Below are 19,010 nucleotides of genomic sequence, written 5' to 3' on the forward strand. Positions count from 1 at the left end.
AAGAGAAAGCAGCGCCCTCCGCAGGCTGCGGGGACCAAAGCTCCTCCTTTAGGACAACGTGCTCTGCGCCCACTGACTGGAGCACAAGAGACTGTGTGGGATGCAAGGCAGGGACCAGCGAGGTGCCGGGTCATGGGAGAGAGCCCACTGAGTTATGCCCAGGCCTGAGCGTAGGCATCTGTCGGGGTCCTCGGGGAAGGGAGAGGACCTGGGGAAAGCCGTGTGCTATTTCTGAGCATGTTTCGGAGTAAAGCCAAAAACGCGAGACAAGACAAGAATTTCTAAAATCAACGACTTGGCTTCTTCTATGTCCCCGGCTATAGTGCTGTGACACTCAGGGGGCGACGCCACTGAGATGGGAAGTTTCTTGTTCAGGGACTATGAAACTTTCCTTAACTTAACTTAGCTCCAGTGCCATGGAAATGCATCCTGAAACACACCCACATCCACATGCACACACATACACGTTCGTAGTCACACACACGTGCACATTCACACACACGCACACATTCTCATACAATGTGCACACACACGTGCACATTCACACACGTTCACACACATGCACATTCACACACACACACATGTACACATCCACACATACGCATGGTGTGCATTCACACACGTGCACACAATGCATCCTCACACAATGTGCACGCACGTGCATATCCACACACACGCACATTCTCACATATGCACACACATGAGCATATTCTCTCACACACATGTGCACACACTCTCACACATATGCGCACACACATGTGCACACCACATACACTTTCCCTGCTGCAAAACTGAGTCCACCTTAGACATGAGCAGGAGTGCAGTAGAAAACGGGTTTCATCTACCCTCTCAGTGTTTGCAGCTAGACCCTCCCGGACACACAGGGAGCTGTGCGTGTAGATAATTCCTTAGCACTAAATTAGGTTTTAAATTATTAGGAGAGGCCACACAGGGAAACAAACCTGAGACAGCCCACCATTCAGCTCTGCAAGCAACATAAGATGGAGGAGACCGCTGTAATCCTACCTGGTACAATTTAAGCTACTCTTGGTCATTGAAAATCATATCAAACCACAATTTCATGACAAAAAGATGAACTGCCACACGGAAGCTCCGTGAAGCCCGAGCTCCCTGCCACTGAAATCGCCTAGAGAAACTGTGCCGAGCCCCGCCCAGCGCTCTTACCCAAGGGACTGGCTGCCTTTTGCACCAGACCCACGCCTGCTGGTCCCCAGAAGGATGTTCCTTCCCATCAGACTCCGTCCTAACTACCCACGGGGTAAATGACCTCATTCCGCACAGGCTGCCCCTGTCCCCCGGGTCGGAGCTGAAGCCCGAGGGGCCGGACCAAAAGGCAATGGGAAGAGGAGGGAGGGGCGGGGACTGGGTGGGAAGGAGCGAGGAGGAGGGCAGGCAGAACCCGGAGAACACGTTCTCCGTCCACGAGCTACAGGTTCAGGCTCGGAGAGGCTGCTGACCTTCCTCTCAGCGCGAGAGCTGCTCACCTGGGCCACTTGGCTTCACGCTGCTGCCCGTTTCTCTTCAGCATAAAAGGGGGATTGCTGAGCCGCTCAGCACAGCTCGCCACGTACCTTCACCCCATACCTTCACAGGTGCTTGCAAGTTGCAAAAGAGCGTGCAACTAACTAGCATGAAGCATGACAGGGCTTTCTAAACCCAGTGCAGTCCGAATGCGGAGAAAATGACTGGTTCTATGGAAGAGGTGCACGCGGCCATGCAGTTTTAACCGCATCACTGCACTGGGCTCCCTGTCCAACGTCCCAAGGTAATCGCAGGAGGACGGACACACCATGCACTTTCCGAGGGGCAGGCGCGTCTGTGCCGTGGACCGTACAGACGCATCCCACGCGGCCGAGTTGGGAACAGGATGCTGATTGCCCCACATCAGAAAACAGGTGTGGCTTCTCGGAGCCAACTGCGACTGGGTGGGCACGGAATTCCAGACCCAGAGGTCAGACGCCCTGTGACGGCACACTGTGGGTTAGCTTGTTGCTTAGTGCACTGTGTGCAAGGGCCATCGTGGCTGGCATGTAGCAAAGGCCTTTTCTGCACACGAGGCTGTGAACTAAATGTTTACTTTCAAGTGGGAAACAGAAGTGATGCTTTCCACCCGCCCACCAGTGTGGCCCTCCTGGTCCCTGGTCCCGGCCCCCAGAGCCACGGAGCCCCTGAGCCCGTCTCCACAGCAGGTCAGGGCTTGCAGCTCGTCTCTGCTCTGTGGACCTGGCCTCAGGGGCACTGCCCGGCAGGGACGCACCAGGACCCCAGCCCCACCAGCACGCCCTGCCCCACATGCTGGCCGTCCCACCCCAATCCCTGCCCTGGAAGCCCGGGCAGATGGACACACCCCGATAACTGTGTGGGGTTCCAGAACACTTACGTGTGCCCATGGGAACATACAGTCAAGGCTCTTACCCCACGTGCCTCAGGTTGGTCTGGAGACTAGACACAGAGCCCACCCGTGACTCCGCCCGGGACCTGGGAGCCAGCTGCCATGCACTGCCCGTGACACTGTCAGCGAACTGAGCAGCCGGGAGGCACGCAGACGGCATGAACGGCAACCGGGAGGATCAGAACACTCCACTGCTGGGGCCAACTGGATCACGTTGCTTCACTTAGGTTCTCTGTGAAGCAGACAACCGCCCACCCTTTTACCTCGTGGCTCTCATCACAGTGGGCCCATCGCCTTGTGCAGAGGCACCGCCTCCCTGCACCACAAACTGCACCTGCTTCTGACCGAAAGGTGCGAGAGGAGGCGAACAAACAGTCCCTAATCGGAGCAGCACTAAGTCAGATGGCGAGAGGACACGCACAGGAGAAGTAACCTACGTGACGGCAGCAGAACTCGAAATCTGCACAGCAGGCCCGGCCTGGAGACAGCACACAGCAGCCTGTGTAAGCACCTGCCCAGTCAACACGCAGGCGCCCATCGCTGCCAGCGCCCGGGACCGCGTGCGGTGTGACACCTCCCAGAGGCTCGCCCCGCCCCGTGAGGCGGCTCCCTCCAAAGGCTCCGGGTCCGAGCCCTGCCACCCTTCAGCCGTGTGTGAGAGCCCTTCAGTAAAGAAACAATCCCTGCTTTATGCATTTCCTGCTCTATGGTCAAGTTTCTTTATTTAAAATATAAACTAAAAGTACATGATTATCCACTGCCTTACTGTGAATGGCATTAAGCTATTAGTTAAAGTAAAATCTCCCGCCAGAAGGAAGGTTTTCTGCTGCTAAGAGAGTAATCTGCGTTCACATGAGCCATCCCAGAACAAGCGCGTTGGGGTGATGGCACCTTGGGGTAGTGCACAGCCCGCATGGACACCCTGGAATGGGCACCACACGCAGAAATTCGTGGCCCCTGGCAGTCACCCCCACAGCTGATGACCACGTTTCACATGAGACCCCACAGTCTCCATTTGGCACCAGATCGCTTCTGTATGAATCTGGCTGCTGCATATTTTCATTTCTTTGAAACAAAGAGTAAAAAACCCATTTTTAATTGTTCTTAGAAGAATGTAAGAAAACCTACTTTTCACATAACTTAACTTTAACACGTTTAGCTGAGAATACATGAATCCGATGAAGTGCCATCGTTAAGAGCTTTTAACAAGGAATTAAATACTTACGCCATGATGCCTGAGAGGTGAAACATTTCGGCTGTGATATAGGACAAGTAACTGTACAGGAAGACAAAGAGTGGCTCGATCACCCGTATGTTGTGTGTGAACCGCGTGGTAAATGCCGCTATGAACCCCAGGAAGATGCCGATCAACATGCCGCCGATTCCCACAACAAAGAAGTTGGCAATCCCGGCAAACACATCAGCAGTCTCAATGGTCTTCATCTGGCAGAAGGACTTGAACAGGTTGTACAGGACCTGTGGGGAGGGAGCGCATGGCCATGGTCAGCTCTTCCAGCCACACCCCCCTTACCTCCCCTTAACCGCCCCCCTACCCCCACCACATGCGCCTGCCTCTCAGAGGATGTGCCTCCTGGGCACCCAAGCGGTGGCCATGGCAGTTCCTATGCATTTGCTTATTTAAATCATATTCAATAGCTTCAAACCAAAGGCTTTGATAACAGCATGCTGTCAGGAAAACTCTTTCTAAAAGTAAGTGAGAAGAGAATTCAAAATTATTGTACAACTTACTCCAAAAACATCAATGTTTGGATGCCACTTGGGAGCTCCTTGAATGCTTGGTTGCCATCCGGCACACCCTGCCTGTGCCACTGATGCCTGACAGGGGGCCGTGAATCAGTGACCTTCCAAGGCCCTGTCGGGGGGTAACGCCCTGGAAGGACCTGTCCTCTAGTGCTGGTGCCCTCCCCGAGGGCACCTTCCACCCAGGCCCCCGAGGCCCTCTGCCTAGCCCCCCCAGCCCCCCACACAGGCACCTGCTTGGTACAATGTGAGACCCAAAGGAGTCTTCTCAAGAAGCAGCAACCTGTGTGCATGTGTGAGTGTGTATGTGTGGGTGCATATGTGTCAGTTTGCATGTGTGTGTATGTGTGGGTGCATACGTGTATGTGCTACAACTTCACACATATTTTGTGCCTCTAACGTGACAAGAGAACACTGTTGCTTGGTTTCTGAGAAATCTGCAGTCTTTACATAGTGTTAGTTTAATACGCTTCAACAATGCCAGGCACTTCCTGTCCGCTGGCAACATGCCTTCAACACATGGCCGAGGGCCTCTGAGCTGACGCGAGAAGGGACGGCTGACCCACCACTTCCCCCCAGAACCAGCCACGGAAACGCAAGGGAAGCAGGTGCCCTGCTCCCCTGACTGAGATTGACAGGCAGAACCCCAGGAAAGCCGGCTGACGGGACCTGTGGGCACACAGGCCTGTTCGAGGACAGGCCATGCCAGCTCGCACTTGGGTTGAGAAACTCAAATTCACCCCCAATCACACAAAATGCCAGAGGCGACCCCAGAGCCCAGGGCGCCGGGCCTGCCGGGCGAGTCTTTCCAGGTCACCCACGGGGGAGCTGACCAGAGTGTGCCCTAGTGAAAACCCATCTCGCCGCCTCCTCCCACCGACGGCCCTTAGAGCGACGCGTTGCAGGTGTGGGGTAACGTCTTCCTCTTTTCCACCGGGTCATACACCCGGCAGGCGAGGGTCACGCCTCATCATGATCTACTTCCATGTGCCCCGGAGATGACGATAAACGCCTGCTGGCCTGAGACAACAGCAGAGGCTCATGACTTAGCCGGCAGGGCGTCCCCCATCCCGGTGCTGGTGTGACACCAGGAGCACGTGGCCTGGCAGCCAGGAGGCCGGGGCAAGAGAGGAACAGCAGCTCCCTCGCCCGCCGAGGGCTGAAACATCTTGCCGGAGTCATCACTCCACGCAGCAGCTGCTTCCTACTTGCCACCGCGGCCTCTGCCCACCTCGGGTTTCATCAGCATAACGAGCCACCTGCTTCCTGAGAGCGGCCCAGGGAGGTGCTATTTATACCCCTTCCCTCTGGCAGCCAAGGCCAAAGGTGAAGGTCACTCGCTGCCCGAGGAGAGACAGGCTGCCCGGCCGCCCTCTCCGCAGTGGCAGCCCCCAGCCACTCAGGCACTCAGCTCTGCCGCTGCCTCCAGCCGCACCAGGACCACAGTGCCTCACTCTAATGCCCCAGCACCACAAGACTCACTTATCCCATCTTGCGCGCTCAAGGTTAAAATCCTGGACCGCGGCTTGGGGAAGGCGCCATACACCTGGCCCACTTCTCTTGTCAATCCGCTTTCCCAACGCCTCCATCTGGGAGGGGTCCCATCGCTGCGGCACAAAACTCACCTCCTCACTCATTGTGTGTGTTAATCCTCACGGGAGGATACCTTTCCCGTTGCTTGTCAGAGAGAGTGGAAGGGAGGGAGGGGACGGGGGAGAGAGAGAAACACCAATGGGAGAGAGACACATTGACTGGTTGCCTCTCAAAGCTGCTCCCACCAGGGCCAGGGGGCCACCCGCAACTAACCAGGTACGTGTCCTTGACTGGGAATTGAACCTGCGGCCCTTTGATGCATGGTCTGGCACTCTGACCACTGAGCGACACCAGCCAGGACCATACACACCATGCTTATTCATCTCGGGTTTCCATCCTGCATTTGTTGTTGTTGTTGTTGTTGTTTTCTTTTGTAGAAACCCAGCTCCTAAATCTAGGAAAAGGGTACCTGTCTTCCCTGGCCCAGCTGGAGCTGCTCTTCCTCCTAGAGCGGCCTGGCCTCCCGCTGCCCTGCCAACCCCTCTCTGCCTCCTGCAGCCGGATGACTCCCAGCCACCCAGGGCCTGCAGGGAGGCCACGCTGTGCTGCGGGTGCTGCCTCTGAGGTGCCTCAGCTCTCCAACAGAACTACAAGCCCCTGGTGCACAGAGTCCGCGTCCCTTCCCCTCCCTGACTCTTGACCCCCACCCCGCCCCTCGCCGCCCACTGGTGAGGCCCAGTACGAGTTTCTAAGGAGCAGCAGGCACACAGTCATGCTGTTTCCCGAGCGTTTTCCTGACAGCTCCATCCCTCAGAGTCACCAGAGCTACGTCCTGCTTCTCATGTTCCTGAAGGTTTTGCAAAGGGCAGAGCTGGGCACAGGCTCGCTCCTCCCGTCAGCTGCCAGGGCAGGGCTGCAGGGAACATCTTAGGTAGCAGCGTTACCTTGACAACCAGAAAGCTTTCCATAACCTCCCACCTGCTTTACACTGAACTTGATACCTACTGATCAGAACAAGATAAAATTCTTCTAGTTACAACTGACCACAACCCGGTGACTTCATTCCAGTTAAGTCCTGTAACCTCACTGCAGGGAATCCACACAGCCAAGTGCTTCTGGCATTAGGGTTTGTATCAGTGAATCATGTGTGCTCTGCCCACGGGCACGGCTGGCCTGTGGCTGGTCTGTGCAGAGGTCACCTCACAGGTGAGGGTATTTTTAGCCTGAAATGCCAGGGGCACTCTTGCCAACTTCCGTAATTGGCTAATTTGACAGCTGCGTGCTTCCCAGTCATTCTCTCACAATTATGTTTCTAAAACACTTATATTACTAACATCACAAATTATCTATTTTGATGGCAGATTAAAAATGTTCAATAATGCAGTGAAACCGTGATGCAAAGATGCAAACGATTCAGAGTCCTTTCTCAGACACTTCTGTCCCAGAAAACAGCTTTTAGGTCACTTTTTCTGATGTGAAACACAAAGAATAATAATTTTTGGATGAGGAATTTTAAATCTATTCTGCCATTTGCAAAAAGCAAAGTAAGGTGTCAATTGGTCACCACATCCCCTCCAGCTTCCTGAGGTGACATCCACTGCACAGCCAGCTCTCCTGGGCCATGCTAGCTATCGCAGGTTGAAGAATTTTAAGTCTTCTTGGAAAATGTATTAGAATATTAGGCTGCATTAACATGTTCTAGAAATGATGTTGGAAATTACCATGTAATAAGCTAAGCCATTTGACTATGAACTACTGTGGAAATAGCAAGACTTCTCAAATAACTGGGCACCTTAGCAATCTTTGCCTAATAAAAGAGATTTTAAATGTTTTCCTAAAATATTAATTATACGGGAAAGCACAAAGCTCACCTTTATTCTTCTGACTGTCATTTCTCCAGTTAATTCCACTCACTGTCCAATCCACTATCACCCTAGGCCAGGCGTGGGGAACCTTTTCCTGCCACGGGCCATTTGGATATTTATAACATCATTCACAGGCCATACAAAATTATCAGCTTAAAAATGAGCTGCTCTATTTGTTCAAACATTTAATTAACTCTCCCCTAATGCCCTGGCAGGGCCAGACCACATGATGGGCAGGCCTTACACGCAGGCTGGATTTCCCCACGCCAGCCCTAGGCAAGAACACACAGAGTTTGAGTGCAGTCGCATATTATCAGTTTCTCTTTGCTTTGAGACATTTTTGGGTAGGTTTTCTACCCTTCAACTCTTCTAGCTCAGTATTTAATTTACCATGCCTTGGGGACCCACAATCTCACTTAACCCTCCAGACTACATTTAAACATGAATTGTCCCTGTTAATCTCCACCCTTCTAGTTGCAACTCAGAGTGATTCATCATTTTCACTGTATGCAGCATGGTCCATATATATTTTTAAATGATCTCCAATGTGAAGGAGAATTTTAAATTTAATTTTTATTTATTTATTTTTAAAAATTGATTCAAAGAGAGGAAGGGAGAGGGAGAGAGATAGAAACATCCATGTGACAGTGAAACATCGTTTGGCTGCCTTCTGCATACCCCCCACCAAGGATGAAGCCTGAAGCCTGGGCATGTGCCCTGACCGGGAATCGAACCAGCAACCTTTCAGTGGATGGGACGATGCCCAAACAACTGAGCCACAACGGCCATGGCATGGTCCATATTTTTATATCTCTGTCTTTTGCATGAGTTCCTTACACCTCTCCTAGAGATAAGACTAGATGATTGAGTCAATAAACCTTCCAGAAAACATGTCCCCTTTATATTTGAAGGTGCCTGACTAAGAGACAGAATCATAATTCTTATACCTGTTTTCTAATTCACTCCACTGTTCAACCAGTTCAGTGAAATAAATATCTCATTCTTCAGCAGTAGGCAGGCACAGCCCTGGGCATGTCCTCTTATTGTGCAGGCGTGGACCTAAGGGGCAGCCCAGGGCACATAACCCACCGAGGAAGGCGCTTTCGGGTGAAACCGTAACTTACACCCTGACTTACAGGCCTTGGCCTTGGGGCGGCCTGCCCGTCCTCTGCCCTGGCCCTGCTTCCGGTGCTGGTCCGGCGGCAGCCTGCCCGTCAGTAGGGCCACGTCCAGCGGCTCTGTGCCTCCGAGAGGAAGCCCAGGGCATGCCTCCGGAAGGCCGGGCCTTCATACACTGAGACCTGGTCCCTGAGAAACTCGAAGGAGGACCACGAGGCATCTGAGGGAGGGACCTGAGAGCGGGGCCAAGGCTCCTGCTTCTGAGCCTGGCCGACCGCTACCTGTCCTAGAAGGAATCGGCAACAGGGGGCGAGGCCTCTGTAGTTCCCTTTACACTCCGTAGGACCGGGAGCCCCACACTGAACTGCCCACGTCTCCCTCAACAGGGAAAGATGTATCTGACCAAACACAACTCACACATGGACTCGGCGCCTTCAGAAACTAGAAGAGCTATAAAATCTCTTCACTGTGATGGCGGTTTCCCGCTACAATCTAAGATGGTGAGTTAATGACTGGCTGCTGTTAATGAGTAATGGGGTGAAGGAGGTAGGCTGTGTTCCTGGAGTTCACTTGGCTGTCTAAAAGTCTCTTGGCAGCTATTCTAAAAAGCTGGGTTTCCTTATCAAATTTATTTTCTAAAAAATAATATCCACATGGAGTTAATGGACATCCTTCAAGATGATATTCTGTCCAGGTCAGGGGTCTGCATACAGACTGCCAGAGGGGGATGCTGGTTCTCCCTGTTAATTTATGCTAACTTTTAAATGATTCAGCGATAACATTTTAATAACAGGAATTAATGGGGGGAGGTTATATAAATTACTTAAGTTATTTAGACACACGTTACTTAATAAGCTTTATCTCAACTTTATTATTTGCAAAATGGGGAGAATACCTATTTATAGGTTGTCATGAAGCCCCAAGCCCAAGGGGCGCATGCACAGGTCAGTGACGCCCATGCCTCTTGCCATTCCCGCCATGCCTGCCCCGGACACGGCTCCGAGACACAGCACCCCCTCACCAGCCGAGCCCTCTGAGCGCTCCGCAGGGGGTGGCGGTACCTGTGGCTGACACAGGACCCTAACTGCCTCTGCCTCTAACTATGTGCCAATTAATAAGAATTAAAAATAATTTGCATTTTCTGAATAAGTACCCACTAGTGGGAAATGGTGAAGCCCAGAGCAAGGCTGGCTGAGTGCCAACCAGGAGTGAGCTGTGTGCTGAGCTTTGCCCACGTGACAGACTAAAGGGCCTCCGGAGGGGGGCCACTCCATGGGCATCGGCTGCCCGCCGGCCCTGCCCCCAGTGCAGCTGCCTCCCGCAGGCTGCGGCGCCCATTGACCGCGCTGGGAGCTGGGAGGGCCGGCTCCTCGGAGCCGCTCGTGGGACCGCGCACTGGCATGCCCGGGGCAGACACCGCAGGTGCGCGGTGGACTGGCAAACAGATCCCCGGCAGGAAATAAATTCTTCCTAAGAACTTCAGGACAGACAGCAGAGCAGTCGGCCGAGGGGCCTGGGCAGCGCAGGTGCCACCGCGCGGGGCTTACCACGGTCACGGCGTCGTTCAGCAGGGACTCCCCGAAGACCAGGATGTAGAGCTGCTCGTTGACGTGAATGTTCTCGAAGACAGCCAGCACGGCCACGGGGTCCACGGCGGAGATCAGGCTGCCGAAGAGCAGGCTCTGCAGCAGGGTGATGTCACCCAGGCCGAAGGCCTCGATCTGGCAGATGCCGAACAGGGACAGGCCGATGCCCATGGAGTTCCACAGCGTGCCCACCACGGCGTACCAGAAGATGGTGCCGATGTTCTCGAAGAACGGGCGGGTGGGCATGAAGTAGCCCGCGTCCAGCACGATGGGGGGCAGGAGGTACAGGAAGAACACGTCTGTCTTCATGGCGGGAGGCGACTTCTCGTCCACGCCGAAGATGATGCCCCCGAGCAGAAGGCCGACCATGATGAGGAGGCAGCTCTCGGGCACGATTGTGGGCAGCTTGTGGTAGAGATGGAAGCCTGTTCCAAAGCAAACGGAAACATGGGCGTGGGTCAGGCCGGCGCAGGGAGGAGACAGGTCGGTTCTCTGATGGAACCAATGGGCCTAGTTCAACCTCCCCAGGCGGGCCCTGGCGGTTTGGCCATGGCTAGAGAGTGTGCCGAAGGCAACCAATCGATGTGTCTCTCTCACGTCAATGTTTCTTTCTCTCTCTCCCCCCCCTCTCTTCCACTCTCTTTAAACGTCAATGGAAAGATAGCCTCAGGTGAGGATTAACAACAACAATCTCCCAGGTCAGTACAATGGGCTATAGACTGGCTTTCTCAATTATGATGTAAAGGTCTGACGCTCTCCTTAAAGCGATTCGCCAAGTACTTTCAGGTACAACTTTAAATTTAAATCAGAGGCAGGTCGCTATAGGTATCCAGTATACAGCACCATTTTGTCTAAATTCCGATTGTTTTCTTAAGACAATGCAATTTTATATTTGGGACAACAGTGTGATTCCCAACACATTTTCTGATGCCGCCTTGTCGACCCTTTTTATATGTAAGTGGGAGTGGAGGTTCAAAGAGGCCCCACGCGTCGAGGCCGCACGCCAGCTGGGACGCCTCCTGCCGCTCTGCACGGGGAGAGGCGCAGCTGCCTCCTGCGCTCAGCTTCGGGCTCTGTGGTTCGGGTGTGACCGTGTGTCCTGGTCCTGACGGCTGCTCCTTCAGAGCCAACCCAGCCAGGCGTCCAAGGAGCACGGGTGACCGCCGTGGGAGGATGTGAACTCGCACGGCCTCCAGTCTCACAGAACGGATGTGTGCCCAGCCGATGAAGGCCCAGCCAAGTGCCCTGAGCAGAGCCCGGGGGAGGGGGGCTGCCGAGAGCACCGGAGGCGGCACCTGGCGGGGAGGGTGCTGACCTCTGAGAGAGGGACGAGGCATCAGGGAGTGCAGATGTGGGAAAGACACCGTCTCCTAACCAGGGGGCCAGTGGGGCTGTAACCCGGGGGGCGTGTGAGGGCGAGGCCCGCGCAGGAGGGGCATGGGGCCCCTGGGGAGTGACTGCACGTGAGAGGGTCCCTGAGGGCTTGGCGAGGACACCTCCTGTCTGTAAGGCCTCAGGCCATCCTGAGGCATGTCACACGTGTTAGAGCTAACGCAGCACGTGGCAATGATCTGAATGGTCAGAAGATAACATGGAAACAACAGAGTAAGTCCTTAAACACATACCATCACAGAGTTTTAATAAGTAAGTTCTTGGAAGTTATAAACCGTACTCTAACTCATAGCATGAAATAGTTTGTGAACCAGGAAAAGCACCATCATTTGAAGAGATGTGAATAACTAATCTCTAAATAATTAAATTAACATTTATTTGGTACTCAAACCATCCCTCCAGCTTGGATTATTTTGTTATTCACATTATTGCAGACTTCGGTAATTATTGGGGAACATACACATTCACCTGGTTCAATAGGGCTTCCCCATGACCTCTGGCCTGTTGACCTCTGTTAAAGGGCAACGGAAGGAGTCCTCGAAGCTACATCCCTGACCGTGTCCTCGGCTGGCTGGTCCCTGCAGCAGCTCTCCCTGTGCAATGAGGACGTGCCTCCCGCCTCCCAGCGCCATGGGCATTCAGCTCCTTTCTGAGACGCAGACTGGAAGACCGAACCTGTGTGCTGGGGCCTTGCCAGCTGCCACCGGACAGCGGCCCCGGCTTTGGACCCAGCTCCTCCAGTCTCTGCTTGCGGCTGTGGGGAAGTTTCTATCAGACTGAGGCCAGTTTGCTCATCTGTGAAATGGGGCCCCATGCACCCACCACATACAGAGCCGGGAGCCGCAGAGCACTGACCACTGAGCTGCAGTGGCACAGATGCCCCAAGGCTGGTGTTCTCCCCTCCCGTCCATGAAAAAGAGAACACAGTTCCAAAGAAACACAGACCCAGGAGCAGGGCGCTCTGCAGGCAAACTGGGAGGGGGGAGCCTGTTCTCCGTAGGTCCTACTTCCCTCTTGACTTCTTTTCCTTTCCCTGCCACCCAGCCTCAGGACCCCGTGCTCCGTGTCGGGTGCGTCTGTCCCTGGTGGGAAGGAGACCTGGTTCCCAGGACGGAGGTGGGAACCCGGGGAGAGAAGGAAGGAGCTGAGGCTGCGCTGTTGCCCCACACAGGCCGACACCTGCCACGCTGATCCTGGGGAGGACCCAGCTGCAGGTGCACCAGCAGGAGGCGGGGCCGGCGGCAGGCAGGGGCGGGGCCGGCGGCAGGGAGGGGCGGGGCCGGCGGCAGGCAGGAGGCGGGGCCCGCGGCAGGGAGGGGCGGGGCCGCAGGGGAGGGGCGGGGCCGGCGGCAGGCAGGGGCCGGGCCGCAGCAGGGAGGGGCGGGGCTGGCGGCAGGCAGGGGCCGGGCCGCGGCAGGGAGGGGCGGGGCCGCGGCAGGGAGGGGCGGGGCCGCAGCAGGGAGGGGCGGGGCCGGCGGCAGGGAGGGGCGGGCCGCAGCAGCATAAAAGCAGGTGGGAGACCCAGGGGCCAGGAGGAAGGGCTGGAGGAGGCGCGGGGAAGTGAGGCAGCAGATCAGGCAACAGCAAGGAGCAGGACAAAACATTTACTTAAGAAATCGTGCGTTTATGCTTTTAAAGTGCTGCTCTCCTTCCTTAGGAAGGCTTAGCCGTCTGCCGGGAGCCGGTCCATCCTTGCTGTTTCAAGGGACCTGGCATATATGGCATACGGTTCTTAATATGTTTGCTCACCTTCTTGGCGCTGTGTTTTAACCAAAGTCACCTCTCCGAGAAAGGTTGAATCCCCAGGTAGGGATTTTCCCCTGAAGTTAGGGAGGGAATAAAACCCCTCAACTAAGTGCCAGGCGGGTAATTAATCCCTTTAACTACGAACAATCATGCTTAAACTACATAATCTTTTCTCCCTGGAATGGAGATAAGAAACGCCCTAACCTTTGTAATAGAGATTGATAGGATTGAATCAACTGGTATAAATACAGTTGTAACAAGACAGAATCACTCAGAACTTAGAACAGAACTTAAGAAGACAGAACCTACACAGAACCTACAGACAGAGGAGCTTCGCTGGAGAGAGCATGGCAAGGGATCCTGGACTGAACCTGACTGCAGAGGTTGGCAAGAGAGCCTGACTAGAATCTGGTGACTGAACCTGGCTGGAGAACTTAGCAAGAGAACATGGACACAGAACCTCTCTGGAGATCCAGACCAGAACTTGGCTGGAGATCCTGGCTGGAGATCCTGGCTAGGCTGCTGATCAACTGAACACTGTCTCCGTGTCCTTCCTTCTTCGCCAACTCCGTCTACACCTTTGGGGACCCCTGGACCCGCTGGGGTTGGACCCCGGCATCCGTCCACGTTGGTCGGAGTGACCCTGGCTTGAACGTGGGCAGCAGTTTGAAGCTGCCCAGGTGCCCCACAGGCCGGGAGGGGTTGAGAGAAGCCGTCACAGATCTCAGCTTGCGCTTTGGGGGACACAGCAGACACTGATTCTATGACACACGCTCTGCGGCACAAACGGTTTTGTGCATGGATGTCTACACTTTTATGAATGATGAGCATCACACTTTTCAGCAAGATAATTATTCACAACAAAGCCAGAAAGGCTTCTTAAACTTAATTATTCACAGAATAAAACACATAAAGCAACGTTTACAAATGGGCATGCATTTCTGGCCATCCCCTCCCCACCAGGTATTTCCTGAGAAGGATATGGGCTGGAATACACAGAATTTGCTTTCCCCGGGTTACTATCCCAGCTAAGATTACCGGGAAATATACCAGTTATGGGGGGAAATCAACTGAAGTTTTTATCTGAAGGCTGCCTATGAGCCACCGCAGGCCCGGCCTAGGGTTCGGTTGGGGTCACCCCCTTCTCTCAGTAAAGGCACCGCTAGTCACCTGCTCCGCTTGCAGCCCCGCTCGGCCCTGCTGCTGACAGAGACTAGAGGCAGCACCTCGGTGCGTGGGCCTGGCTGTGCTCAGTGAAACGCTGTTTGTGGGCTGGAACTAGAATACAACTGTATGGGTCACAACGTATTACCTTTGTAGACTTTGTTTAACCATTTAAAAATATTGTAAAAGCCGTTCTCCACCCGAGGCCATCAGCACCAGGCGGCCGTATGGGCCCTCGGGCTGAGGTTCACCCACCCGGTCTCATTTGCTCTTTGTATTTCCTGCTTGTGGTGTTCAGAGCGTTATCCTTGTGTCCTGCACTGACTACCGGTACACTGAAGTCTGTGAGAATGGATGCTTTACCATTATTTTATTTTAATTGCAGTAGAACTTCTCTTATGGGAAGGGGACCACGATTAGAGGTCTCTTGTACAAAATACTTAAATATTCCTCTCTTGGAGTGACTCTATTTTAATTTCTCTCTGCATATATTTTTTAAATTAAACGAGCTTAAAAACTAAAGAACTATGCTTAACTAAAGGCAATGCAATTAATTCATCACATTTCCTCATTTTAAAATAATCTCTTTGTCAAATTCTGGGAAGAAAGCAAAGCAAGAAACACCGGAATAGCACAACCCACAAAAGAGCAACAGTGTGAAAATCTGAATCAGAAATTCACCACAGCACCAAAAACCATAAAGTCTCAGGCTCTCCCCAGCAGCGAGGGCGGGGGCGCTGCGGAGTGAGGTGGGCAGGCCTAGGAGAGAGCACCCCGAGCTGAGGCAGACACAGCCACAAAGGCCTTGCTCAGGGCCGCACACTCCAGCGCCTGTGACCAGTGGAGCCACGCAGTGCCGGTGGCTGCGGATGAGGTCTGCAGAGCGCGCTTCGGGGCTGCTCACTCACAAGGCACCTTGGGACACTGGATTACAGCCAGGAACGGTCCAAACGACCTCAAGCATATTTGGCTGGGAAAAATGGTAAATATTTCTGAAATACATTAAACTTGTTCTTAAGTATTAAAAGAAATAATGCAGGTTCATTCGGCCTAAAATGCTAATTTCATGTATCTCAGTGCACATAACAAAATATACATTTTTATTTGTTCCTTTTTATTGAATTTATTGGGGTGACACTGGCTAACAAAATTCTATGGGTTTCAGGCGTACAATTCTACAACACATCAGGAACCAGTAGAATTTTGGAGCGCATTCTGCTAAGTGAAATAAGACACTGTATTGTGTGATCTCCACCCCCAGTCAAATCTCTGTCCATCACCATTTATCCCCTATGCCCTCCTCCACACCCCATCCACTCCCAGTCATCACCACCCTGTTGTTTTCTCTTTTTTCTATTTTCTTCTTCTTTGCTCAATTCCTCCACCCCTCCCCACCCAACCCTACCTCTGAAGCTGTCAGCCTGCTCTCTATGAGTCTGTCTCTATATTGCTTGTTCATTTTGTTCATTAGAATCCAAAGGAGTGAAGTCATATGGTTCTTGTCTTTCTCCGATTGTCTTATTTCACTTAGCATAATGCACTCTAGGTCCATCCATGCTGTTGCAAAGGGTAAAATTTCCTTCTTTTTATAGCTGAGTAGTATTTCATTGTGTATAAATTCCCAGAAGTGGAATTGCTGGGTCATAAGGCAGTTCCATTTTTAATATTTTGAGGTAATTCTATTCTGCTTTCCACAGTGGCTGCACCAGTCTGCATTCCCACCAACAGTGCATGAGTGTTCTCTTTTCTCCACATCCTCACCAACACTTGTTGTTTGTTGAGTTATTGATGATAGCCATTCTGGCAGGTGTGAGATGATATCTTATTGTGGTTTTAATTTGCATTTCTGATGATTAGTGATGTTGGGCATCGTTTCATATGTCTATTGGCCATCTGTATGTCCTCCTTGGAGAAATGTCTATTCAGATCCTTTGCCCACTTTTTAATTGGATTGTTTGTTTTTCTGGTGTTGAGTTTTATAAATTCTTAATAAATTTTGGATATTAACCCCATATCATTGGCAAATATGTTCTTCCATTCAGTGGTTGCCTTTTCATTTTGTTGATAGTTTACTTTGTTATGCAAAAACTTTTTTGTTTGGTCAGGCCAGTGTAGCTCAGTGGTTGAGTTAGGATTTGATGAACTGGAGGGTTAGGATTTGATTCCTGGCCAGGGCACATGCCTGGGTTTTAGGACCAGGGATCATGCAGGAGGCAGCCAATAGCTAATTCTTTCTCATCATTGATATTTCTATCTCTCTCTCCCTCTCGCTTCCTCTCTGAAATCAATAAAAAAATTAAAAAAAAACTTTTTAATTTGATATAGTCCCATTTGTTTCCCTTGCCTGAGGAGATATATCAGAAAAAATATTGCTATGAGAAATATCTGAGATTTTACTATCTCTGTTTTCTTCTAGGATTCTTTTTTTTTTTTTTTGGTTTCAAGTCTAATATTTAAGCCTTTAATCCATTTTGAGTTTACTCTTGTGTTAGGTGTAAGAAGATGTTTAAATTTTGGGCACATATCTGTCCAATATTTCCAACACCATTTTTTGAATAGATTATCTTTACCCCACTGTACATTTTCCCTCCTTTGTTAAATATTAATTTACTATAAAGTTATGGGTTTATTTCTTGGCTCTCTATTCTGGTCCATTGATCTATATGTCTGTTTTTATGCCAGTACCATGCTTTTTTATTACAGTGGCTTTATAGTATAGTTTATCAGGTAGCATGATTCCTCCAACTTTGTTCTTCTTTCTTAAGATTGCTATGGCTATTTTGTGTGTGTGTGTGTGTGTGTGTGTGTGTGTGTGTGTGTGTGTTTCCATATAAATTTTTGGAATACTTGTTCTAGTTCTGTGAAATATGCCACTGGTATCTTGATAGGAATTGCATTGAATCTACAGATTTCTTTGGGTAATATGGACATTTTAAGAATGTTAATTCTTCATATCCATGAACATAGTATATGCTTCCACTTATCTGTATATTTTTCAATTTCTTTCTTTGGTATCTTATAATTTTATGAGTACAGGCCTTTTACCTCTGTGGTTAAATTTATTCCTAGGTATTTTATCCTTTTTGAAGCATTTGTGAATGAGATTGTTTTCTTAGTTTCCCTTTCTGATAGTTAATTACTGGTGTTTAAAAACGCACCTGATTTCTAGATATTTATTTTGTATCCTGCTACTTTACTGAATTCATTTATCAGTTCTAGTAGTGTTTTGTGGAATCTTTAGGGTTCTCTCAAATGATGACAATTTTATTTCCTCCTTTCCAAATTGGATGCCTTTTATTTTTTCTTTTTGTCTCATTGCTGTGGCTGGGAATTTTAGTACTATGTTGAAAATGAGTGGTGAAAGCAGCAGTCAGCCCTATGACCGGGGAAGTCCCAGCACTGGAACAATGACTGCTGTGAGCACCTCCACTGAGAGCACCTCTGGCTAGAAGAAAGCTGCCCCCAAGTTCCTGCCCCAATGCCAGACAGTCTAGTTTCTCCTCGTATGTGTCTGGGTCCCCCAGAGCCTTGCCCATCAGTGGAGCTCAGAGGAAGTGGGGGCTTTCTATAAACCCCAGCAATCTAAAAGCTGCAAATCCTACCCTGTTGCTGAATGCACAACACAGAGAAATGCCAAAGAGAAAGCACAGAAACTCAGCTTGTCCCAGATGAGAGGTTAAGAAGTTTGCCCAAGGCATGTCTCCGTGACTGGGCCTGCTGGCGCATATCAGAATGCATCACCCTCATGCCAGGCCTGCTGCTTCAGCCCTGGGCCCTGTGTGTCCCAGAAACTGGACCCTCTGGTGAGTCTTGAACTGTGCAACTTTCCTGCCAAGCCTGCCACTGCAGCCACAGGCCCTGTGTAACTCAGTGCCTAGATAATTTGGTGAGAGCAAAAATGGGGAGACAAAGAAACAATCCCAAAAGGAAATAAAAGGAGTAGCAAGAAAAGGAACTAAGTGAAACAGAGGCATGTAATATGTCAGAAGAAGAATTCAGAGTAAGGGTCATAAGTTTCTAAACCAGCTGGATGAGAAAATCAACAACTTATGCAAGAATCAAAAGGAAATAAAGAGTGATATAGCTACAATTAAAAAACACAGTGGAAGTTTTCAACAGTACACTAGAAGAAGCAGAGGACCGAATTAGCAAATTAGAAGACAGGGCAACAAAACACAGCCAATCTGAACTGCAATTGAAGAAAAAAATTAGAAAGCAGGAGGAGAGCCGAAGGGAGCTTTGTGACAACATGAAACAAAGTAACATATGTATAATAGGGGTGCAAGAATGACAAGAAGAGGAGCAAGGATTAAAAAATCTGTTTGAAAAATAATGACAGAAAACTTCTCTGATTTGGGGAAGAAAAAGTCACACAAGCACAGAGAGTCCCAAACAAGATGAACCCTAAAAGACCCACACCAACACACATCA

The 19,010-nt window shown here is 51.1% G+C and overlaps 1 protein-coding gene across 1 annotated transcript in view; it reads right to left on the reverse strand.

The window, feature by feature from the left end:
• The window catches only part of SLC9A2 (solute carrier family 9 member A2), a 125,739-nt gene that overhangs the window by 65,267 nt on the left and 41,462 nt on the right, over nt 1–19,010 (reverse strand). Inside the window, exons 2-3 of the mRNA XM_059658850.1 lie at nt 10,239–10,702; nt 3,639–3,889 (exon numbers count right to left, since the gene is read on the reverse strand). Of these exons, the coding sequence (XP_059514833.1) occupies nt 3,639–3,889; nt 10,239–10,702 (715 nt within the window). The remainder of the gene's footprint in view (nt 1–3,638; nt 3,890–10,238; nt 10,703–19,010) is intronic.

Source organism: Myotis daubentonii, chromosome 12 (genome assembly GCF_963259705.1).
Source record: "Myotis daubentonii chromosome 12, mMyoDau2.1, whole genome shotgun sequence".
NCBI lineage: Eukaryota > Metazoa > Chordata > Mammalia > Chiroptera > Vespertilionidae > Myotis > Myotis daubentonii.